Source organism: Lithobates pipiens, unplaced genomic scaffold (genome assembly GCF_037356315.1).
Source record: "Lithobates pipiens isolate NorthernLeopardFrog02 unplaced genomic scaffold, aLitPip1_a1.2 Scaffold_19, whole genome shotgun sequence".
NCBI lineage: Eukaryota > Metazoa > Chordata > Amphibia > Anura > Ranidae > Lithobates > Lithobates pipiens.
Genome location: NW_027507764.1, coordinates 25477132 through 25502566, shown reverse-complemented (window position 1 = coordinate 25502566; position 25435 = coordinate 25477132). Strand labels below are relative to the sequence as shown.

At 47.2% G+C, this 25435-nt stretch overlaps 1 protein-coding gene across 1 annotated transcript in view; it reads left to right on the top strand.

Annotated features, from left to right (window-relative positions):
• The window catches only part of LOC143995846 (vomeronasal type-2 receptor 26-like), a 101117-nt gene that overhangs the window by 4579 nt on the left and 71103 nt on the right, over nt 1–25435 (top strand). The window contains exon 2 of the mRNA XM_077490564.1: nt 12344–12632. Within this exon, the coding sequence (XP_077346690.1) occupies nt 12344–12632 (289 nt within the window). The remainder of the gene's footprint in view (nt 1–12343; nt 12633–25435) is intronic.

Below are 25435 nucleotides of genomic sequence, written 5' to 3'. Positions count from 1 at the left end.
ACAAAGGTCCTTATAAGGACTGGTAAGGTATAGGGTACTACAGTACATAGGGTTTAGTGAGGTACAGTCTGCTATTCCTTAAGGACTGGTATAGGTCCACAATATATAGGGTTGAGGTGCACTACTGCTGACTGCTGCCCTTCTGCTGCAGTAGTCCTTTATGAGTATAGGGACTGAGGTACAGTCTGCTGATCATTCACAACCTACTAGTTCCACAAAGGTCCTTATAAGGACTGGTAAGGTATAGGGTACTATAGTACATAGGGTTGAGTGAGGTACAGTCTGCTATTCCTTAAGGACTGGTATAGGTCCACAATATATAGGGTTGAGGTGCACTACTGCTGACTGCTGCCCTTCTGCTGCAGCAGTCCTTTATGAGTATAGGGACTGAGGTACAGTCTGCTAATCATTCACAACCTACTAGTTCCACAAAGGTCCTTATACGGACTGGTAAGGTATAGGGTACTACAGTACATAGGGTTGAGTGAGGTACAGTCTGCTATTCCTTAAGGACTGGTATAGGTCCACAATAAATAGGGTTGAGGTGCACTACTGCTGACTGCTGCTTTTCTGCTGCAGTAGTCCTTTATGAGTATAGGGACTGAGGTACAGTCTGCTAATCATTCACAACCTACTAGTTTCACAAAGGTCCTTATAAGGACTGGTAAGGTATAGGGTACTACAGTACATAGGGTTGAGTGAGGTACAGTCTGCTATTCCTTAAGGACTGGTATAGGTCCACAATATATAGGGTTGAGGTGCACTACTGCTGACTGCTGCCCTTCTGCTGCAGCAGTCCTTTATGAGTACAGGGACTGAGGTACAGTCTACTAATCATTTACAACCTACTAGTTCCACAAAGGTCCTTATAAGGACTGGTAAGGTATAGGGTACCACAGTACATAGGGTTGAGTGAGGTACAGTCTGCTATTCCTTAAGGACTGGTATAGGCCCACAATATATAGGGTTGAGGTGCACTACTGCTGCCTGCGGCCTTCTGCTGCAGTAGTCCTTTATGAGTATAGGGACTGAGGTACAGTCTGCTAATCATTCACAACCTACTAGTTCCACAAAGGTCCTTATAAGGACTGGTAAGGTATAGGGTACTACAGTACATAGGGTTGAGTGAGGTACAGTCTGCTATTCCTTAAGGACTGGTATAGGTCCACAATATATAGGGTTGAGGTGCACTACTGCTGACTGCTGCTTTTCTGCTGCAGTAGTCCTTTATGAGTATAGGCACTGAGGTACAGTCTGCTAATCATTTACAACCTACTAGTTCCACAAAGGTCCTTATAAGGACTGGTAAGGTATAGGGTACTACAGTACATAGGGTTGAGTGAGGTACAGTCTGCTATTCCTTAAGGACTGGTATAGGTCCACAATATATAGGGTTGAGGTGCACTACTGCTGACTGCTGCCCTTCTGCTGCAGCAGTCCTTTATGAGTATAGGGACTGAGGTACAGTCTGCTAATCATTTACAACCTACTAGTTCCACAAAGGTCCTTATAAGGACTGGTAAGGTATAGGGTACTACAGTACATAGGGTTGAGTGAGGTACAGTCTGCTATTCCTTAAGGACTGGTATAGGTCCACAATATATAGGGTTGAGGTGCACTACTGCTGACTGCTGCTTTTCTGCTGCAGTAGTCCTTTATGAGTATAGGGACTGAGGTACAGTCTGCTAATCATTCACAACCTACTAGTTCCACAAAGATCCTTATAAGGACTGGTAAGGTATAGGGTACTACAGTACATAGGGTTGAGTGAGGTACAGTCTGTTATTCCTTAAGGACTGGTATAGGTCCACAATATATAGGGTTGAGGTGCACTACTGCTGACTGCTGCCCTTCTGCTGCAGAAGTCCTTTATGAGTATAGGGACTGAGGTACAGTCTGCTAATCATTTACAACCTACTAGTTCCACAAAGGTCCTTATAAGGACTGGTAAGGTATAGGGTACTACAGTACATAGGATTGAGTGAGGTGCAGTCTGCTATTCCTTAAGGACTGGTATAGGTCCACAATATATAGGGTTGAGGCGCACTACTGCTGACTGCTGCTTTTCTGCTGCAGTAGTCCTTTATGAGTATAGGGACTGAGGTACAGTCTGCTAATCATTCACAACCTACTAGTTTCACAAAGGTCCTTATAAGGACTGGTAAGGTATAGGGTACTACAGTACATAGGGTTGAGTGAGGTACAGTCTGCTATTCCTTAAGGACTGGTATAGGTCCACAATATATAGGGTTGAGGTGCACTACTGCTGACTGCTGCCCTTCTGCTGCAGCAGTCCTTTATGAGTATAGGGACTGAGGTACAGTCTGCTAATCATTTAAAACCTACTAGTTCCACAAAGGTCCTTATAAGGACTGGTAAGGTATAGGGTACTACAGTACATAGGGTTGAGTGAGGTACAGTCTGCTATTCCTTAAGGACTGGTATAGGCCCACAATATATAGGGTTGAGGTGCACTACTGCTGCCTGCGGCCTTCTGCTGCAGTAGTCCTTTATGAGTATAGGGACTGAGGTACAGTCTGCTAATCATTCACAACCTACTAGTTCCACAAAGGTCCTTATAAGGACTGGTAAGGTATAGGGTACTACAGTACATAGGGTTGAATGAGGTACAGTCTTCTATTCCTTAAGGACTGGTATAGGTCCACAATATATAGGGTTGAGGTGCACTACTGCTGACTGCTGCCCTTCTGCTGCAGCAGTCCTTTATGATTATAGGGACTGAGGTACAGTCTGCTAATCATTCACAACCTACTAGTTCCACAAAGGTCCTTATAAGGACTGGTAAGGTATAGGGTACTACAGTACATAGGGTTGAGTGAGGTACAGTCTGCTATTCTTTAAGGACTGGTATAGGTCCACAATATATAGGGTTGAGGTGCACTACTGCTGACTGCTGCTTTTCTGCTGCAGTAGTCCTTTATGAGTATAGGGACTGAGGTACAGTCTGCTAATCATTCACAACCTACTAGTTCCACAAAGGTCCTTATAAGGACTGGTAAGGTATAGGGTACTACAGTACATAGGGTTGAGTGAGGTACAGTCTGCTATTCCTTAAGGACTGGTATAGGTCCACAATATATAGCAGTGATGGCGAACCTTGGCACCCCAGATGTTTTGGAACTACATTTCCCATGATGCTCCACTACACTGCAGAGTGCCAGGGCATCATGGGAAATGTAGTTCCAAAACATCTGGGGTGCCAAGGTTCGCCATCACTGATATATAGGGTTGAGATGCACTACTGCTGACTGCTGCCCTTCTGCTGCAGCAGTCCTTTATGAGTATAGGGACTGAGGTACAGTCTGCTAATCATTTACAACCTACTAGTTCCACAAAGGTCCTTATAAGGACTGGTAAGGTATAGGGTACTACAGTACATAGGGTTGAGTGAGGTACAGTCTGCTATTCCTTAAGGACTGGTATAGGTCCACAATATATAGGGTTGAGGTGCACTACTGCTGACTGCTGCCCTTCTGCTGCAGTAGTCCTTTATGAGTATAGGGACTGAGGTACAGTCTGCTAATCATTCACAACCTACTAGTTCCACAAAGGTCCTTATAAGGACTGGTAAGGTATAGGGTACTACAGTACATAGGGTGGAGTGAGGTACAGTCTGCTATTCCTTAAGGACTGGTATAGGTCCACAATATATAGGGTTGAGGTGCACTACTGTTGACTGCTGCCCTTCTGCTGCAGCAGTCCTTTATCAGTATAGGGACTGAGAGTTTTGTCACAGGGTCATTTAAAAAATGACAGGCAGAGGAAGAGGCAGGCCCTTCCGCAGGGGTGGTAGGGGTAGGGCAGGAGCAACGGGCTTGAGCCAAAGTGGGAAGTTGCAGAAGGTGTGTTCAATTACTTTAAAGGACGCACCAGACTTGGTTGAGTGGCTCACTCAGCCTTACTCTTCTGTACCCTCCTCATCCTCTCGATCTGCACCCTCTTCTTCACTCTCTGCTATGTGCACCCCCAAAGACACTACCACCAACAACACCACCACCACCACATACCTTCCGCTTGAGTCACAGGAATTATTTTCTGATCCATATCAAGACATTTCTGATGCGCAGCCACTCTTGGCATTGGATCAGGAAGAGGAGGTAGCAACAACCGCCACTCAGCAGTCTGACGACAGTACCCAGATCAGCCCAAGGAGGAGGTTGGTCCCCGGTGTTGCTGCCTACTCCGTGATCTCTAATTATAGCGGTAGGGAAGGTGACGTCGATGATGATGTGTCTAGTGATGTCACGTGGGTGCCCACAAGAGAGGAAGAGGAGGGGAGTTCAGAGGGAGATATGGACCAGCAGATAGGGAGAAGAAGCAGGAATAACTTACATTGCACAGGAGGGACAAAGCAGACTGCTAATGTATCAGGAGCGAGTCATCGACCATGTACGGTCACATCTAGCGCTCCCAGGATGCCGGCACATGGCTCCGCAGTGTGGGCTTTTTTTAACGTGTCCGCTGCTGACAATAGAGTTGCCATCTGCAGCCTTTGCAGTCAACGCATAAGTCGTGGTAAGCCCAAAACTCACCTAGGGACGACCACCTTAAGAAGGCACATGAGCTGCCATCACCGAACCCAGTGGGAGCAACGAAACACACAAAGCCACACTCCAGGCTCTCACCGTCCAGCCTCGTCTTCTACTTCTCCTTCTCCTCTCTCCTCACAATTGTCCTCCACTCCACCTTCCATCATGCCGTCCTCACACTTTTCTGGAAAAGGGCAGGCTTCCGTGGGCCAAATGTTCGAGCGTAAAAAAATGATGATGCCGGATAACCCTCTTGCCCAATGGTTGACTGCTGGCTTGTTAGAACTGATAGCCCGCTAACTACTGCCATATAAACTGGTGGACTCGGAGGCCTTTCGAAAATTTGTGGCCATTGGAACACCACAATGGAAGGTCCCAGGAAGGAAGTATTTCTCACAGAAGGGCATCCCAGAGCTATATGGCCATGTTCAGCGGCAAGTGAATGTATCTCTGGCACACAGTGTCATACATCTGACCACAGACACGTGGTCTAGCAAACACGGGCAGGGAAGGTATATAACTTTCACTGCCTACTGGGTGAACCTTCTGATGGCCGTCAAGCATGTAACCCGTGGCACCCATGTAGATTTGGTTTTACCGCCATGGATTGCATGCAGGCCTGCTTCTTCTTCTCCTGCTCCATCCTCCTCCCTCTCCTCCTCGGCTGACTCCTCCTTTTCCGCTGTTAGCGTCTCTTCGCTGCGCCGCCCAAGATCCCCAGAACCTATTCGACATGCCAGGTGAGATGTTGCCATGCTGTGCTGCGTCTGTTGTGCCTGGAAGCCAAGAGCCACACTGGCCCTGCACTCCTTTCAGCTTTGCGTTCACAGGCAGATCAGTGGCTAACACCGCTCAATTTGACAGTTGGTAAAGTGGTGTGTGACAAGGGTGCCAATCTGCTAAGCGCATTGAAACAGGGCAAAATTACACACGTGCCATGCATCACATTCCACATCGAATGTATTTTAGTAGGCGGGGGGGGTCCCTTTTGGAGTACCAGTGGTTTAAGAAGCCTTCTTACCAAGTCAGTATTCATCCCAATAATAAGGGAACTTTTGCCGGCCCCCAGGGGGCAAGGGCACACTACGACCAAGGTGTCAAATGTCTCAGCCTCTCCTGCTGTACTTGGATCGAACGTGAGTCTGACCGACAGGTAGCCATCATATGAAGAGCTCTGAGTGCCTAACCCCCATATTTCCAGTTCCTCCAATTTCTGTAGCGGCAGGTGCTTGAGATGTCGGTCGTAGAAGTCCCTGTACAATAAAGTCACTTGGGTTCCAGTATCCAGCAGAGCCTTTGTATAGATCCCCTCAACTGGAATGAGGACAATCGGGGAGGGTCCCACCAGCTTGGGGGGTATCCCACTGAATGTGGTACCTTTGGCCTACTTGGTGGCCTGTATTTTCACCCTAGGTTTTGGGGGTCTCTCTCTCTTCCGTCATTGCTTCTCTGCACCCCCTGAGATTTGAGGTGTGGGAGTCGGTGTGGATTTAATTACAGCAACTGGGTGCCCAGTTGACTCCTTCACTGGGGCCCTCTGAAGTTTTCCGCCAGCTGCTTGAACTACTAGACTTGGGCACATTCGCCTGAGATGTCCTACTCCTCCACATTTAAAACAGATTCTCTGTACTGATTTCGTGGGGCGGTTAGAGGTCTCCAGAGCCTTTTGTGACGAGACTTCTTCTGTCTGGGGGTTCGCCAGACAAGTCATCAACATTGTCATCGTCTCTAGTATTTCTTTCTGGGTCTGGAGCAACTTTTCCAGCCCAATCTGACTTGCGGAAAGGTGGTGAGTAGGCAAAAGCCATGATCCTTGTTCAGTGCCTGCTGCCAGTACACTGAGTTCCCAAGTGTCTGAGGGGACATCTACCTGCTGCACCTTACCACTTGAGGTGCTAGGGGATTGAAGTTTCCTCTGTTTTTGGTCCCTCTCAATCTCCATATTATCTGCTTCATTCACCTTCTCGATGAGTACCTCATCTGGAGTAGAGGGGTCTTCCAAATACTGCTTTAGAGCCATCTTGATATTATCACTCCTCAATCCTGTAGTCACAGATCTACGGAATTTCCTCTGAATTAGCTCAGCTCCAAAGTGTTCTTTGGGCTCCAGGTGGTCCTTTAGCTCAATAACCCGGAATAGGAAGTTTTGAGGAGTCTCTTTACTATCCTGAGTCATATTCATCAGTTTTTGATACAGTTCAGCGGTGTCTTCCTCCTCATAGTAACTTTTCTGTATCCTCATTAACTGGTTCAGGCCCATTCCAGTCTTTCTCTCCAACATATCCCTGACACTGGAACCTGGGCTGATGGCATGGATTACAGCCTCCCTAATTTTGGATTCCAGATATCCTTTCTGTAACCCCAACTCTACTTGGTGTAGGAGGCTGGTGTAAGACAGTTACTTCCTGCAAGCGACCCGAAGTGCGTCTTTTCTGTGCCTTCACAGGGTTAGGCATCACCTGGTCACCTGTCTGATCCTCCAGAGAGGCACGGTTCCCACTGATGCATTCGGCCATCAATCTGGAGGTCTCCTAAAACTTCTCTTGTATATCACGATACTGTCTCTTTAGATCAGCCAACTGTTGTTCCGCCTGTGATTTACCAGAAGCCCCGACTTTCCTATATAAAGGTTCCAACTGCTTTTGACTGGGAGAGTCCCCTTTTTGTTTGATTGGGTGTGTCAGTAGGAGTTCTGTCCTTTCAGACAATTTTATACTGGCACCATGGAAGCTTTCAGGGATGTCCTGTCCCCACTCTATCAGTGTGTAGGTGCAACCGGTGCCATGATCTGTTTTCACTGTGACCACATACGCCTTTTTGTCTGGGGATAATGCTTGTACCACCTCTTTGACCTGTTTCTCTCCCCAGTCGCTTCCTGGAAGTTCGGTGGCCACGCTCGCTTCTGAGCATGTCCCTTCTGCTTCGCACCACTGGACCGCTTTGACTGGATCCATGGTAATACCAAGGGACGGGCTTGCTAGTAGAGTGACAGATCCCGGACGAGCCCCCACATGTAGCACTGACCCCTGAAGGAGCTGCTGGTTTAAATTGGGCCTGCACTCTACCGAAAAACCCCACTAACTTGTATCAATCCCCTTGGCACAGCTATGGTGCAATGTAATACAGTACAATATAAGACAATGCAAAGTACCTGTATTATACCCTCAGGATCCACTGGCTCCACCGGGTGGGGAAAAAACAGTACGCCACACAACTGGATACTTAAGCAGAAAAATCTTTACTGCAAAAATATTAAAACAGGTGATTAAAGAAATTGTGCTGTCATCCCAACATAGGACGACAACACAATATATTTCAATATAAAACAATATAAAATGTATATTTATGCATATAAACCTCGGAGCTTCCCCTGCTTTAAAGGCTATATGTGAGGCCTCACTTAAAGTACTTTATCCGGGGTCCTCTTTCTTTTCTAGCTAAAGTCACTCCTTTGTTATTTGTAATCCAAAGTCTATGGAGGGTTAAGCTGAAATGCTCCTGGTGTAACTCCAATAACTTATTTACAACGCTTGAGGCGCCAAGGTAGATAGGCCTCGAGCCTGCTCAATGTAATTTGCTCTGTTCCTCCTCCGTGGAACCACAGATTCAAGTGAGGCCTGTGTGTGAGTCTAACTGCGTGCAAAGGTTAACAAACGGCGGGCCGTAACACGCTCACCAACTGAATCGGAGTTTCGCGTGATCACTTTGATCTGGTGACTGTAGCTTGCCTTTCCATCAGCTGGGCCAGACACTCTGTATCGCTCCCCTGAATCAATCCGCTTCTCCGATTCTCCGCTGATTGTCTCTGGCCCTTCTCAATCCAGTCACCATCTTTCAGGCTCCGTCAGGTCACTTTACAAACAAACAGGCTGACGTTCCATGATGGCTGCAGGCCGCTGTCTCTAGGAAGCCTCCTCACAGATGTAATGAAGTGGGCCAAGGTTGCTCTATGTCTATGGTGATTTGCCTCGCTAGATAGATCCAATTCTTTACTTGGGATGGCATTAAAGTCTCCACATTTCTACATGTCCCTGATGGAGGGAGGAGACTTTCTTCCGAATTTTTTTCAGAAATGTCAGTTGTTTAGCCAGTTCCCGACCGGCGCACGACGATGTACGTACGTGTATGGCACGGCTGGACAAATGGGCATACCTGTACGTCCCTTTAAATTTGCAGCCGTGCCATCGCATGTGCACCGCCGGCTGGGAGCTCCGTGAGTTGGGTCACGGGTCCCGCGGACTCATGGAGAGAAAGAACGGGGAAATGCTAATGTAAACAAAAATCTCCCCATTCTGCCTAGTGACAGTGTCACTGATCAGATCTCCCTGTGATCGGGAGCGCTGATCAGTGATGTGTCACAGCTAGCCCATCCACTCTACAGTTAGAAACACTCCCCAGGACACACTTAACCCCTACAGTGCCACCTAGTGTTAACCCCTTCACTGCCAGTCACATTTACACAGTAATCAATGCAATTTTAATCACAATGACCGCTGTAGAAATGTGAATGGTCTCAAAATCGCGCGCCAAAATTGTCCGACGTGTCCACCATAATTTTGCAGTCACAATAAAAATCGCTGATCGCCGCCATTACTAATAAAAAAAAATTAATAAAAATGCTCTTTTTTTGTTTATAGCGCAAAAAATAAAAACTGCAGAGGTGATCAAATACCACCAAAAGAAAGCTCTATTTGTGGAAAAAAAAGACGTAAATTTTGTTTGGGAGCCACGTTGCACAACCACGCAATTGTCAGTATCTGTGAGGGGTTGCAGTGTCGTGGCACCAGCACCAGTGCCTAAGGCCCAATTTTTCAGCCCCTGTTTAACAGGGGCGTGTAATTACAATTTTTGATGTAATACTTTGCAGCTGGGCTCATTCCTGCTCTCCAACTAGAGTTTCTGTGAGGTGTTGCAGTGTTGTGGCACCAGTGCCTAAGGCCCAATTTTTCTACCACTGTTCAACAATGGCATGTAATTACAATTCTTGATATAATAGTTCACAGCAGGGCGCTCCAGCGCCCACCAAGAGTCACTTTGAGGGCTTACAGTGTTGTGGCAACACCAACACCTTAGGCCCAAATTTCTGCAGAGCATATAGGGCAGGACCTTACTTTAAAACATCCAACTTACATACGTCTCCTACTTGCAAATGGAAGGAGACAACAGGAAGTGAGATGAAAAAAGACGGAAGGCCCAACAAAAATTATACAGGGGTGATAAGCCTTCCCTATGTTTTCCAAAAAGCTTAAAAATTGTTTTTTTGACTGGAGCTACACTTTCAAAATGTACCAGTTCAAAATTACAAACAGATTCTACTTAACACAACAAACCTACACAGTACCTGTCTTGTTTGCCGCATGTATACTGCTGTTCTGAGTATATAGGGCCTGGGGGCCCCACGCCTTTCCTTTTTTTAATTTGGGTACGGGGTTTCCCTTAATATCCGCTGAGGGGCTGGTAATGGGAAGGGGGGGGCTACCCATGCCATTTTTCTTAATGATTTTAATCCGTATTGCCGGAACCAGACATTACATTAAAACCGCAAGCAGTTTTAAATGACTTTTTTTCAGTTAGAAATGTCATTTTGTGCAGGGACTGTTCTAAACACGGAAAACACATGCCGCTTTACAGGCATACTATAGACACCCCCCAGGCATGATATTTAAAGGAATATTTCACTTTTTTTCACTTTAAGTGTCATTAAAACCAGTGCTCCCGAAAAAACTGCAGTTTTTAAGCGTTTTTTTTGCATTGATACCTCTCCCCTGGGGCAGGAGCCGGGTCCCCAAACAGATCAGAAGGTCATTCAGCAGTAAGACAGAAGAGCATGGGGATATGGCGGTGGAGCAGATGTGCAGGGAGATACAGTGGTGGGATATATGAGAAAATGGGTATATTGATGGGACAGATGAGCAGGGGGGTACAGTGGTGGGACAGATGTGCAGGAGGCACAGTGGTGGGAGGGATGAAAAAAAGGTTCAGCAGTGGGACAGAAAAGCAGGGGGGTACAGTGATGGAGCAGATGAGCAGGGGGTGTTCAGTGTTGGGCCAGATGAGAAGGAGGTTATATAGTGGTGGGAAAGATGAGCGGGGGGTTTAGTGTTGAGGCAGAGGAGAAAGGAGGTACATCGGTGGGACAGATGAGTAGGGGGTACAGCGGTGGGGCAGAGGAGCAGGAGGTACAGAGGTGGGCATATGTGCCAAGGGGTGCAGAGAAGAAAGGAGGTACATGGGTGGAACACATGAGAAGGGGGTTACAGTGGTGGGGCAGAAGAGAAAGAGGGTTACAGTGGTGGGGCAGATTAGCAGATAAGTTCAATCTTAGGACAGATGAGAAGATGGTTCCCGTGGTGGAGCAGATGTGCATGGGGTACAGTGATGGGGCAGATGAGAAAGGGGGAACATTAATCTGGCAGATGAGCAGGAGGTTACAGTGGTGAGACAGATGAGCAGGGGGCACAGAGGTGGGGCAGATGTACAAGGGGTTACAGTGGTGGGACAGATGAGCAGGGGGTACAGAGGTGGGGCAGATGTGCAGGGAGTTACAGTGGTAGGAAAGAAGAGTAGAGGGGTACAGAGGTAAAGGCAGAGATCCACTGGGCTGAACGGCTTAAGTAGGCAGGACTGACGGGCAGGATATCATCAACAGCCGAGTAACTGTGGAGAGATAGGAGCTGGCAATTAGCCGACAGCTGAGTGGCCAACTCTGAAAAGGAAGGGCTGAGCCCAGCCCTGACAACTGCTCACCTCTGCACCCCTCTTCCAGCACTGCCCACCCCTGCACCTCCTGCAACCCTCTTACAGCAATGTCAACCCCTGCACCTCCTGCAGCCGTCTTACAGCACTGCTCACCTCTGCACCTCTTGCAACCCTCTTTCAGCACTGCTCACCTCTGCACCTTCTGCAACCCTTTTCCAGCACTGCTCACCTCTGCACCTCCTGCACCCTTCTTCCAGCACTGCTCACCTCTGCACCCTTCTTCCAGAAATTTTCACCTCTGCACCTCCTGCACCCCTCTTCCAGTACTGCTCACCTCTTCTCCCCTCTTCCAGCACTGCTCACCTCTGCACCTTCTACACCCCTCTTCCAGCACTGCTCACCTCCTGCACCCCTCTTCCGCTACTGCTACCTCCTGCATCCCTCTTCCAGCACTGCCTACCTCTACACCTCCTGCACCCTCTTCCAGCACTGCTCATCTCTGCACCCCTCTTCCAGCACTGTTCACCTCCTGCACCCCTCTTCCAGCACTGCTCACATCTGCACCTCCTGCACCCCGCTTTTAGCACTGCTCACCTCCTGCACCCCTCTTCCTGCACTACCTCCTGCACCCCTCTTCCAGCACTGCCCACCTCTGCACCTCCTGCACCCTCTTCCAGCACTGCTCACCTCTGCACCTCCTGCACCCCTCTTTCAGCACTGTTCATCTCTGCACCTCCTGCACCCCTCTTCCAGCACTGCTCACCTCATGCACCCCTCTTTCTGCACTGCTCACCTCTGTACCTCCTGCAACCCTTTTCCAGTACTGCTCACCTCTATACCTTCTGCACCCCTCTTCCAGCACTGCTCACCTCTGCACCCTTCTTCCAGCATTGTTCATCCCTGCACCCCTCTTCCAGCACTGTTCATCCCCGCACCCCCAGGTCACTGAGTAATAGAGATTTCCAAATTTGAAAAGTTACCATGTTTACCAGATATCATTAGCAGTTTACGGTTCGTAATTTATGTTGTCTGCAATTGCCGTTTAACTTTTAATTATTATGGTTATGGTTTGAAAACCTCTCAATATCCTGCAGTCCTGACATTGAGGAGTACATAAGCATCTTGGCGATGATGGCACTTGTAAATCAGATTAACAATGACCTCAACATTCTGCCCAATGTTACCCTGGGCTATCATATATTTAGTACATGTAATGATCCAATGAAAACTTTGGGATATGCCATAAAGATATTGTCTGGAGAAAAGGAAGCTCCTAACTATTACTGCAGAGGACGTGGAGAAGTGGTTGGTTTTATTGGTGACAGCTCTCGCAATACAAATCAGGCATTGGCCCAGTTACTTAATCTGTATCGGTATACACAGGTAAGTGATCACTTTGGTATATTATATATGGAACATGGAAGGTCCAATAGATGGCTTAGTACAATCTAGATGGATTTATTGTAGCTTTCCTGTTCTAGAATGAGTGCAGATCGGAATTAACAGAAATTTGAATATTTCAGGTCCACAGAATATTATAACTTGGGGAAATGATTCAGTGACCAGTATCCACAAATCCACTGGGTCCCAGAACTTTACTTAATTAAAATGGTGAAGTACAACCACGCCCAGCTGAACAGCAGGTGTATTAATGAGTCAATTAGGTGAACATAATCAAAAGTGAAAACAATCTATATAATCTAGCAAAATGCAAAAATAATGTCCATATATATATATATATATATATATATATATATATATATATATATATACATGTATAGTGACTGTTGCTAGTAGATTCAAGACATTAAATGCAAGAGAAAAACTAATCTCAGTGCACGTGTCTATATCTTCATAAGTGACAAATCCAAAATAAGTGATCAAGCACACCACCGTGTCCTCCACCGCTCTCTATATGTTCTCACCTCATATGAAGACCCACAATAGGGTCTAATGGCACCTTTCCTTCAGGGGTAAAGATGAGCCTGATGTTCAAGTCATATGTAAGTTCGACTCGAACATTGGGTGTTCGACTGTTTGCTGAATAACGAACAATTTTGGCTGTTCGCTGCAAATTCGAAAGCCGCGGAACACCCTTTAAAAATCTATGGGAGAAATCAAAAGTGCTAATTTTAAAGGCTTATATGCAAGTTATTTTCATAAAAAGTGTTTGGGGGCACGGCTCCTGCCCCAGGGGACATGTATCAATGCAAATAAAAGTTTTAAAAAGGGCCGTTTTTTTTTGGGAGCAGTGATTTTAATATTGCTTAACCACTTCAATACCGGGCACTTAAACACCTTCCTGCCCAGACCAATTTTGAGCTTTCATCGCTGTCGCAATTTGAATGAAAATTGCGCGGTCTTGCTACATTGTACCCAAATTAAATTTTTATCATTTTTTTCCCACAAATAGAGCTTTCTTTTGGTGGTATTTGATCACCTCTACGTTTTTTATTTTTTGCTAAACAAATAAAAAAATACCGAAAATTTTGAAAAAAAAAATGTTTTTTTATTTCAGTTTTAAAACTTTGTAAATAAGTAAATTTTCTCCTTCACTGATGGGGATACACTGATGGGCAATGATAAGGCGGCACTGATGGGCACCGATGAGGTGGCACCAATGAAGTGGCACTGATGAGGTGGCATTGATGGACACTGATATGTGGCACTGATAGGCGGCACTGATGGGCACTGATAGGCAGCACTGATGGGTGGCACTGATGGGCGACACGGATGGGCACTGATAGCTGGCACAAATTGGCACTGATAGCTGGCATGGATGGGTGGCATGAGTAGGCGGCACAGATGGGAATGGGTAGGCGGCACAGGTGGGCATGGATGGGCACTGATAGGTGGCATGGATGGGCACTAATAGGCGGCACGGATGGGCACTGATAGGCGGCATTGTATTATAATATACTGTACTAATGGATGCCAATCAGTGCCAAACAATAATGCATGCCAATCAGTGATGCCCATTGTGGGCATCCTCGGGGGGGCTGTGATGATAATCGATCAGCACAGGCCCCCCCTGTCAGAGGAGCAGCCGATCGGCTCTTTTTTACTCGAGTCTGACAGACGCGAGTGAGGAAAAGCCGATCACCGGCTCTTCCTATTTACACTGTGATCAGCCGGCTGATCACGTGCTAACGAGTCTCCGTCTGAGACTCTTTACCGAGATCGTAGTTGCAGGGTGTCAGACTGACACCCCACAACAATGATCGCTGCGATGCGCGGCCCCGGGGGCGCGCAGCGGCTCATAATCCTGATCACGTCATATGATGTCCGATCAGGATTATGCAACCACTTTGCCACCGTCATTTTGTAATAGGGCGGGCGGCAAGTGGTTAAAGTGGAACAATAAAAGTGTAATATTACTTTAAATTTCATACCTGGGGGGTGTCTATAGTATGCCTGTAAAGTGGCGCATGAATTGTGGGTCCCGGCAAAACTTCATTGATAAGAACAGCATGTGGTTCCCCCACGGGGGAACCCTGAACCAAAAAAAAAAAAAAATGTGTGGGGATCCCCCTAAAAATCCATACCAGACCCTTACCTGAGCAAGCAACTGGGCAGGCCGCAGGAAAAGAAGGGGGGCAAAAGAGCACTCCCCCCTGAACCGTACCAGGCCACATGCCCTCAACATTGGGAGGATGCTTTGGGGTAGCTCCCAAAGCACCTTGTCCCTTGTCCCCTCAGTTATAAAAGAACTGCCACCTGAGAGGTCGGTCATTATGGCGGGTGCCTCCCGTGGAGGCAGGTCGTAGGCAGCTTGCTGCTTTTTTTTTTTCTTTTTCAGTCCGTCGGAGCGAGAGAAGAAGAAGACTTCGTGGGACATTTTTATTTTAAATTTTTTTTAATAAAGGACTTGTCTTTTTTTCACACATATGTACCCCGTTACCATTTCACACAGGGGGCGGGATCTGGGGGTCTCCCAGATTCCGATAAGCCCCCTGCCCACAGACCCCTACAACCACCCGGCAAGGGTTGTGGAGATGAGGCCCTTCTCCCCATCAAAATGGGGACAAGGTGCTTTGGGGGCCTATTACAAAGCACCCTCCCAATGTTGGGGGCATGTGGCCTGGTATGGTTCAGGAGGGGGGGCGCTCTCTCATCTCCCCCTCTTTTCCTGTGGCCTGCCAGGTTGTGTGATCGGATAAGGGTCTGGTATAGATTTTTGGGGGATCCCACGCCATTTTTTTTAAAAAAAATTCCCCTTAAAATCCATACCAGATCTGAAGAGCCTGGTATGGAATTTGGGGGGACCCCCACTCATTTTTTTTTATTTTGGTTCGGGGGGGGGTTCCCCTGTGGAGGAATCCCATGCCGTTTTTATCAATGAACTTTTATGTGTATTGCCAGGACCGACAATTCATTATAGCCATGAGTACTATTAAATTACTTTTTTTTCCTTTAGAAATGTATTTTATTGTTTCACTTTAAGCATTATTAAAATCACTGCTCCCGAAAAAACGTCAGTTTTTAAAACTTTTTTTTGGATTGATACATGTCCCCTGGGGCAGGACCCAGGTCCCCAAACACTTTTTAGGACAATAACTTGCACATAAGCCTTTAAAATTAGCACTTTTGATTTTTCATGTTTGTGTCCCATAGACTTTAACGGTGTTCGCGTGTTTCAAACATATTTTTTGCCTGTTCACATGTTCTGCTGCAAACCGAACAGGGGGATGTTCAGCTCATCCCTATTCAGGGGTATAAATCCAGCAATCTGTTGTTCCTCTATCCTCATAAGAACTTCCAATCACTCAGATGCTGTTCCTCATAGTTATATGTCATAAGGGCAGGAAAAAACTCAACATTTTTACAGTTTAAAAACAACTTTTAATAAAACCGCAGTAAAGAACTCACATTTACAGATGCACTGTCCTGGTGCATGCAGGTAAAGTGCTTGTATGATAAAAATTGACAATCCATGGATCTTTTTTTTTTTTTTAATTCTTTATTTCTTTGCAAAAAATACGAAACATAAGTTGTTAATAATAATTAAATATACAGAACACTTTCTGGTAACCACAAGTTCTATTAAACAACATCAATAAGAAAACAACATAATGTATTCCTGCCGTTTTTATCAACAAAACAATATCAATACAATATCAATTCCCCATAGCGATCCTCTTCCTTCTCCCTTAAAGAGGGAGAGAAAAAAAAAAAAGGGGGGGGGGAGGGGGAACAAAAAGAGGACAGGGAATAGTGATGGACGAACTTCCGACGGGACGTTTCGCGAACATGGCCGAACTGGAACGTTCGCAGCGGGCCCCATTGACTTCAATGGGAGGCGAACTTTGCAAACCTATAGGTCTAATTTGCAGCCATAAAATAATTAATAGCTGTGCAAACATAGTCCCACCACATGGCCAATGACATAACACATGTATGAGGTGAATCTGGGATCGACAACTACAAGCATTCTTTTTTTATATGGGAAATTGTTGTGACAATTTAGGACTGTTGAGCGCATGAAGGCAATGGAGGAGAGGGAAGGTCAGGGACCAGGGTAGGCAAAGAAGAGGGTGCAGGAGATGATCACCAGCAGCGTGACATACAGCAATGACAACTGCACTGTGATAGAGTCATCTGACAGCAGCACCGTGATAGAGAGCACTGACATCAGCAGCGTGACATACAGCAATGACACCTGCACCGTGATAGAGTGATCTGACAACAGCACCGTGATAGAGAGCACTGACATCAGCACCGTGACATACAGCAATGACACCTGCACCGTGATAGAGTGATCTGACAACAGCACCGTGATAAAGAGCACTGACATCAGCAGCGTGACATAAAGCACTCACACCAGCACCGTGATATACAGCACTGACAGCAGCACTGTGATAGAGAGCACTGACATCAGCAGCGTGACATAAAACACTCACACCAGCACCGTGATATACAGCACTGACAGCAGCACCGTGATAGAGAGCACTGACATCAGCAGTGTGACATAAAGCACTCACACCAGCACCGTGATATACAGCACTGACAGAAGCACCGTGATAGAGAGCACTGACATCAGCAGCGTGACATAAAGCACTCACACCAGCACCGTGATATACAGCACTGACAGCAGCACCGTGATAGAGAGCACTGACACCAGCAGCGTGGCATACAGCAATGACACCTGCACCGTGATAGAGTGATCTGACAACAGCACCGTGATAGAGAGCACTGACATCAGAACCGTGATATACAGCACTGACACCTGCACCATAAGCAGCACCAGGAGGAAGTCAGCATAGCACAGGGATGGTGGGAGCCCCTCATAATGAGCATAGCACAGGGATGGTGGGAGCCCCTCATAATGAGCATAGCACAGGGATGGTGGGAGCTCCTCATAATAAGCAGCCCCAGCAGGATGTCAGCATAGCACAGGGATGGTGGGAGCCCCTCATAATAAGCAGCCCCAGGAGGATGTCAGCATAGCACAGGGATGGTGGGAGCCCCTCAAAATAAGCAGCCCCAGGAGTAAGTCAACAAAGCACAGGGATGGTGGGAGCCCCTCATAATGAGCATAGCACAGGGATGGTGGGAGCACCTCAAAATATGCACAGCAGAGGTACAGCCCCAGGAGGAAGTCAGCACAGCACAGGGATGGTGGGAGCCCCTCATGATATGCACAGCAGAGGTACAGCCCCAGGAGGATGTCAGCACAGCACAGGGATGGTGGGAGCCCCTCATAATAAGCAGCCCCAGTAGAAATATGACACCGCTCAACCTCTTCAAAGAGGAGGGTACGGCATATAGTACGGTGTGCTTTTTTTGGACAAGGAAGTGAGCCAAATGAAGAAATAAGGTTTCTGTGCTCGATTAAAAAAATAGTTTATAGACATATACATGGTCTACTGGTCACATGTGTTGAATTCCTCCGAGATCCATGCCTCATTCATTTTTAGAAATGTGAGGTAGTTAACACTGTTGTGAGCTAGGCGAGTACGCTTATCGGTCACGATCCCCCCCTGCTGCGCTGAACGTCCTTTCGGACAGGACACTGGATGAGGGGCAAGCCAACAGTTCGATTGCAAATTGGGCACGCTCTGGCCAGAGGTCAAGCCTGCCCACCCAGTAGTCCAGGGGTTCATCACTCCTCAGAGCGTCCACATCGGCCGTTAACCCAATGTAGCCGGACACCTGACGGTCTAGGCGTTCCCTGATGCTGGATCCGGATGACACCTGTCGATGGGTCGGCTGAAAGAATGACCTCATATCCGAAGTTACCAACACATCTTCAAACCGGCCTCTTCTTGCAGGCGCTGTTGGATTGGTACCCGCAACTCCTTCTCTGGGAGTGGGAATTGCTCCTCTGCCAGCACACGCAAAAGCAGAATGCAGCATTTCTCGAAGCAAGGCCTGGAAGTGCTGCATTCTGACAGCCCTCTGTGACGGTGGTAGCATTTCCGCCATTTTGTGTTTGTACCGGGGGTCTAAGTACGTTGCCACCCAGTAATGGTCCTTGACCCTTATGCTTTTTATACGGGGGTCCCTATTAAAACACTGGAGCATGAAGGCCCCCATTTGCACTAAACTGGAAGCGGTGTGGTGGCCTGGCTCCTGCTCATCATCCAGGATAATGTCGCCCTCTTCATTCTCCTCTCCCCATCCACGCACAACAGGGATCCCAGAAAGGTTTAAAGCATGCTCTTCTTGCTCCTCCTCATCCGCCCCGGCACCATCCTCCTCTGACTCCTCTTCAGACTCCTGTTGTTGACCTGTCTCAGATAGAGTAGCCCCCCCTGGGAATTCATCCAGCATTGCGACTTCCTCATCTTCCCGCTCCTGCTCCTCCACAGCTTGATCAATGACACGACGCAATGCACGCTCCATAAAGAAGGCATAAGTTACCATGTCACTGATGGTGCCATGGCTGCCACTGACCAGTTTGGTGATCTCCTCAAATGGCCGCAGAAGTCTGCATGCGTCGCGCATGAGCAGCCACTGGCGCGGTGAAAAAAACCCCAGCTCCCCAGAACCGGTTCTGCCGCAGAGCTCATACAGGTAGACGTTAACTGCACGTTTGTGCTGGAGCAGCCTATCAAGCATATAGAAGGTTGAGTTCCATCGCGTCAAGCAATCGCAAATAAGACGTCTGACCGGCAGATTGTGTCGCCGCTGAATGTCAGCAAGGCGAGCCATGGCCGTGTAAGATCTTCTGAAATGGGCCGAGATTTTCCTTGCCTACCGTAAGATGTCCTGGACCCCAGGTTATTTGACAAGGAATCACTGCACGACCAAGTTTAAGATGTGTGCCATGCATGGCACGTGCGTGATTTTGCCCTGTTTCAATGCGCTAAGCAGATTGGCACCGTTGTCACACACCACTTTACCAACTGTTAAATTGAGCGGTGTTGCCTGTGAACGCTAAGCTGAAAGGAGTGCAGGGCCAGTGTGGCTCTTGGCTTCCAGGCTTCCAGGCACAACAGACAAAGCACGGCATGGCAACGTCTCACCTGGCATGTCGAATAGGTTCTGGGGAGCTTGGGCGGTGCAGCAGAAGAGACGCTAGCAGCGGAAAAGGAGGAGTCAGCTGAGGAGGTGAGGGAGGAGGATGTAGTAGGAGGAGGAGGAGAAGAAGAGTCAGGCCTGCATGCAACCCGTGGCGGTAAAACCAAATCTACACGGGTGCCACAGGTTACATGTTTGACGGCCGTCAGAAAGTTCACCCAGTGGGCAGTAAAAGTGATATACCTTCCCTGCCCGTGTTTGCTAGACCACGTGTCTGTGGTCAGATGTATCTTGGCACCGACACTGTGTGCCAGAGATACATTCACTTGCCGCTGAACATGGCCATATAGCTCTGGGATGCCCTTCTCTGAGAAATACTTCCTTCCTGGGACCTTCCATTGTGGTGTTCCAATGGCCACAAATTTGCAAAAGGCCTCCGAGTCCACCAGTTTATATGGCAGTAGTTGGCGGGCTATCAGTTCTGACAAGCCAGCCGTCAACCGTTGGGCAAGAGGGTTATCCGGTGTCATCATTGTTTTACGCTCGAACATTAGGCCCACGGAAGCCTGCCTTTTTGCAGAAAAACGTGAGCTTGGCGTGATGGAAGGTGGAGTGGAGGACAATTGTGAGGAGAGAGGAGAAGGAGAAGTAGAAGACGAGGCTGGACGGTGAGAGCCTGCAGTGTGGCTTTGTGTGTTCCGTTGCTCCCACTCGGCTCGGTGATGGCTGCTCATGTGCCTTCTTAAGGCGGTCGTCCCTAGGTGAGTGTTGGGCTTACCGCGACTAATGCGTTGATTGCACATGGCAACGCTATTGTCAACAGCGGACACATTAAAAAAAGCCCACACTGCGGAGCAATGTGCCGGTGTCCTGGGAGCACCAGATGTGACCGTACATGGTCGATGACTCGCTCCTGATACATTTGCAGTCTGCTTTGTCCCTCCTGTGCAATGTAAGTTATTCCTGCTTCTCCTCCCTATCTGCTGGTCCATATCTCCCTCTGAACTCCCCCCCTTTTCCTCTCTTGTGGGCACCCACGTGACATCACTAGACACGTCATCATCGACGTCACCTTCCCCACCGCTATAATTAGAGATCTCGGATTAGGCAGCAACACCGGGGACCACCCTCCTCCTTGGGCTGATCTGGGTACTGTCGTCAGACTGCTGAGTAGCGGTTGTTGCTGCCTCCTCTTCCTGATCCAATACCAAGATTGGCTGCACATCAGAAATGTCTTGATATGGATCGGAAAATAATTCCTGTGACTCAAGCGGAAGGTATGTGGTGGTGGTGGTGGTGTTGTTGGTGGTAGTGTCTTTGGGGGTGCACATAGCAGAGAGTGAAGAAGAGGATGCAGATCGAGCCACTCAACCAAGTCTGGTGCGTCCTTTAAAGTAATTGAACGCACCTTCTGCAACTTCCCACTTTGGCTCAAGCCTGTTGCTCCTGCCCTACCCCTACCCCTACCACCCCTGCGGAAGGACCTGCCTCTTCCTCTGCCTGTCATTTTTTAAATGACCCTGTGACAAAACTCTCAGTCCCTATACCGATGAAGGACTGCTGCAGTATAGGGCAGCGGTCAGCAGTAGTGCACCTCATCCCTATGTATTGTGGACCGATACCAGTCCTTATAGAATGGCAGACTGTGCCTCACTCAACCCTATGTACTGTAGCACCCTAGACAGACCAAGTTACCAGTCCTTATAAGGACTTTTGTGGACCAAGTAGGTTGTGTGTGAGTGATTAGCAGACTGTACGTCAGTCCCTATACTGATGAAGGACTGCTGCAGTATAGGGCAGCGGTCAGCAGTAGTGCACCTCAACCCTATGTATTGTGGACCGATACCAGTCCTTATAGAATAGCAGACTGTACCTCACTCAACCCTATGTACTGTAGCACCCTAGACAGACCAAGTTACCAGTCCTTATAAGGACTTTTGTGGACCAAGTAGGTTGTGTGTGAGTGATTAGCAGACTGTATGTCAGTCCCTATACCGATGAAGGACTGCTGCAGTATAGGGCAGCGGTCAGCAGTAGTGCACCTCAACCCTATGTATTGTGGACCGATACCAGTCCTTATAGAATAGCAGACTGTACCTCACTCAACCCTATGTACTGTAGCACCCTAGACAGACCAAGTTACCAGTCCTTATAAGGACTTTTGTGGACCAAGTAGGTTGTGTGTGAGTGATTAGCAGACTGTACGTCAGTCCCTATACTGATGAAGGACTGCTGCAGTATAGGGCAGCAGTCAGCAGTAGTGCACCTCAACCCTATGTATTGTGTACCGATACCAGTCCTTATAGAATAGCAGACTGTACCTCACTCAACCCTATGTACTGTAGCACCCTTTGCAGACCAAGTTACCAGTCCTTATAAGGACTTTTGCTGACCAAGTAGGTTGTGTGTGAGTGATTAGCAGACTGTACGTCAGTCCCTATACCGATGAAGGACTGCTGCAGTATAGGGCAGAGGTCAGCGGTAGTGCACCTCAACCCTATGTATTGTGGACCGATACCAGTCCTTATAGAATAGCAGACTGTACCTCACTCAACCCTATGTACTGTAGCACCCTAGACAGACCAAGTTACCAGTCCTTATAAGGAGCTTTGTGGAACAAGTGGGTTGTGAATGATTAGCAGACTGCAGCAGAAGGGCAGCAGTCAAGTATAATATTCTTTCTATATTTGGAAGAAAGAATATTATACGTGTACAAGCCTATTACCATACCACTGATACCAGTCCTGAAAAGAACCTTTGTGGAACTAATAGTAACAACTACTGATTAAACTGACCCTCACTGCCTCACACACTGCTTCCTGCCTGTCCCTATATAAACTGGCAAAACAGAGGCTACTGGAACAATAACTGGAATAGCACTTTTGTGGAGCTGATAGTAACAGCTAATGATGATGACTAAACTGACTGTCCCTACAGCAGACACACCGTCCTGTCCCTTTCTCTAAACTGACAAAAGACACTCAGGCTGCTGCAACAATCAGTAGCACAGCAGTGCCTCAAACTTATATCAGGAACTACACCTAACACCTATACCAGTCCTGAAAAGAACTTTTGTGTACCAAATAGCTAGCGATTTGGGTCACTGCAATCTCTCCCTGCTCCACACAGCAACCTCTCCCTATAGTGACAGAAGAAAGAATGTAAAATGGCCGCCGGATCAGGTGTATTTATAAGTTAGGGGGAATGTCCAAGTGTCCATGTGCTGTATTGTCTCAATTGGCTGTCCTGTACCCCATGATGGATGTGTCATCATAGGTCAAAGTTCTTTTACACAGTAAACCTGGAAGTCCGCCGGGCGAACGGCGCCAATAGTCCGCTGAACGGGCGGACCGCGAGCAGCCGAGATTCGCCACGAAACGACCGCCGGGCAAACCGTTCGCCCATCACTAATAGGGAAGATGGAGATAAGGGGAGTAAGCCGACCCCACCCCTCAAAGGGTAAGGTTCACATCACTCGACCAATTAGTCTAATCCTCAGCCTCCTCTCCAATCAACCTCTTCCCCACCTCTGATTGTAAAAATGTTTCCCATGGGGCCCAGACTTGCACTATAAATTCCCTTTCCTCCGAAGGCATAGGGATCAATTTCTCCATGATTCCAATTTTCTTTACTTTGTTTAACCATTGCGAAATTCGTGGCACCCCTGTTTCCTTCCAGCAAGTGGTGATGCAGCTTTTATGACATAGATGACATAGCATTGAATTCTTGTATCTCTCTAGTGGGATGTGTGTTCATTGTAATAGAAAAAAGGCTGGGTCTTCCATAAGATAATATTCAGTAAACAGTTGAGAGATTTTCCAAACCTCTTCCCAAAACTGTCTAATTACTGGGCAATACCAAAAAATATGGGCAATGGACAATCCCTGGATCACTAAAACTTCCGCAGATCCTCGGCCCTGTGTCCCCAGCGGCTCGTGAACTGCTTCCTAGATGGATGTAATGATGTCACAGGCTCCGCCTCGATGTGTTTTCTCACTGCACTTGTCATTATATCAAGAGGTCTAAGCTTGTTAAGCAGCAACTATTCACACGTGCATTAACTTATATAGTAACGCAGAAGAAATTTTCACTTTACTCTAATTGTTTTATTTGCTTGAATGAGAGAACAATCTAGGTGGCTTGAACTCACCATGGCCCTTTGGTAGGTTCTTAGCGTTATCTTCTGTTGATTTGGATCCAGTGCCCAGAATATAAGCTCAATAATCAGGAGCTGTAAGAAAACATTCTCAAAACAGATATGGACCGTGGGTGCTCTCCGAGCTAGCGGGGGGGGGGTTAAAGAATATGTTAGCCCAACATTTTATATTCCTGATATGCACCCGTGCTGTACCATGTACTGGTATTCTGTTTTATTTGTATTGCTTCCTTTGTGTGATAGCATGATAGCACAGTGTGGTCAGTTCTCTAGCTGCGCTGGGAACTCAGCCTGTTCTCCTCTATTGATCAGACTTGTGCTGACATGCCCCCTCCACCCACACAGCCATTCACTGGGTTCAATGTGCTGCTGTTTCTCCTCCCCAAGCTCTTATGCAGCTGAAAACACAGAACATGTGATCATAAAAAAAGAGAAAGTTCATTTTTATATCTAATAAAAGTAAAAGACAAACAACGGTCGCCCTCTAAATGCAGCAGGTTTTAACTATTTAATAGTAAAAGGTAAGATAAAAAACCCTCACATGTTTAACATTTTCAGGCATGGGTGTATGTACTACAATTTTCACCCGCACTGTTCCGGGATAGTGCTGGGCATCACTGGCTGGTGGAGGCGATCAGTTGTCCAGCTTTATACAGCTGTACTGTTGGATTTCAGCGCCTCTGGGGAGCTGGAGCGTGGGTCAGTGATGCTCTGTAATGACGTCACTTCTGGGAACGGAGTCAGCAGGCGGTGCTTCGCGTTTGGAGCGTGCGTGCTCCTTCCTCAGGCTTTTCTGGTGGCCATTTTGGAGAAGGCTAAATATACCTTACAGTGGAGGGGAGCTAGACGACTAGTATGCCCATAAACCATGGTAACTGATGGAACACAGATCAATAAAAATTCTATCTAATGCCCTGTACACACGATCGGACTGTTGTTGTTGGAAATTCCAACCGTGTGTAGGCTCCATCTGACTTTTTCCATCGGAATTTCCGACACACAATGTTTGAGAGCTGGATCTAAAATTTTCCAACAACAAAATCCGTTTGCGTAAATTCTGAGACGGAATCGCTCGGTCTGGTAAAACTAGCGTTCGTAATGGATATGGCACATTCGTCACGCTGCAATGTTTTACATTGTTTAACCACTTCAGCTCCGGACCAATAAACACCTTAAGGACCAGAGGTCTTTTTGCAATTTCGCACTGCGCTGCTTTAACTGGTAATTGCGCGGTCATGCAATATTGCACCCAAACGAAATTTGCGTCCTTTTCTTCCCACAAATAGAGCTTTCTTTTGATGGTATTTGATTGCCTCTGCGATTTTTTTTTTTTGCGATATAAATGGAAAAAGAGCGAAAATTTTGAAAAAAAAAGATATTTTCTTCTTTTTGTTATAAGAAAAATCGAATAAACTAAATTTTAGTCATACATTGAGGGCAAAATTTATTCAGCCACATGTCTTTAGTAAAAAAAATGTCAATAAGCGTATATTTTTTGGTTTGCGCAAAAGATTTTTAGCGTCTACAAACTAGAGTACATTTTCTGGAATTTACACAGCTTTTAATT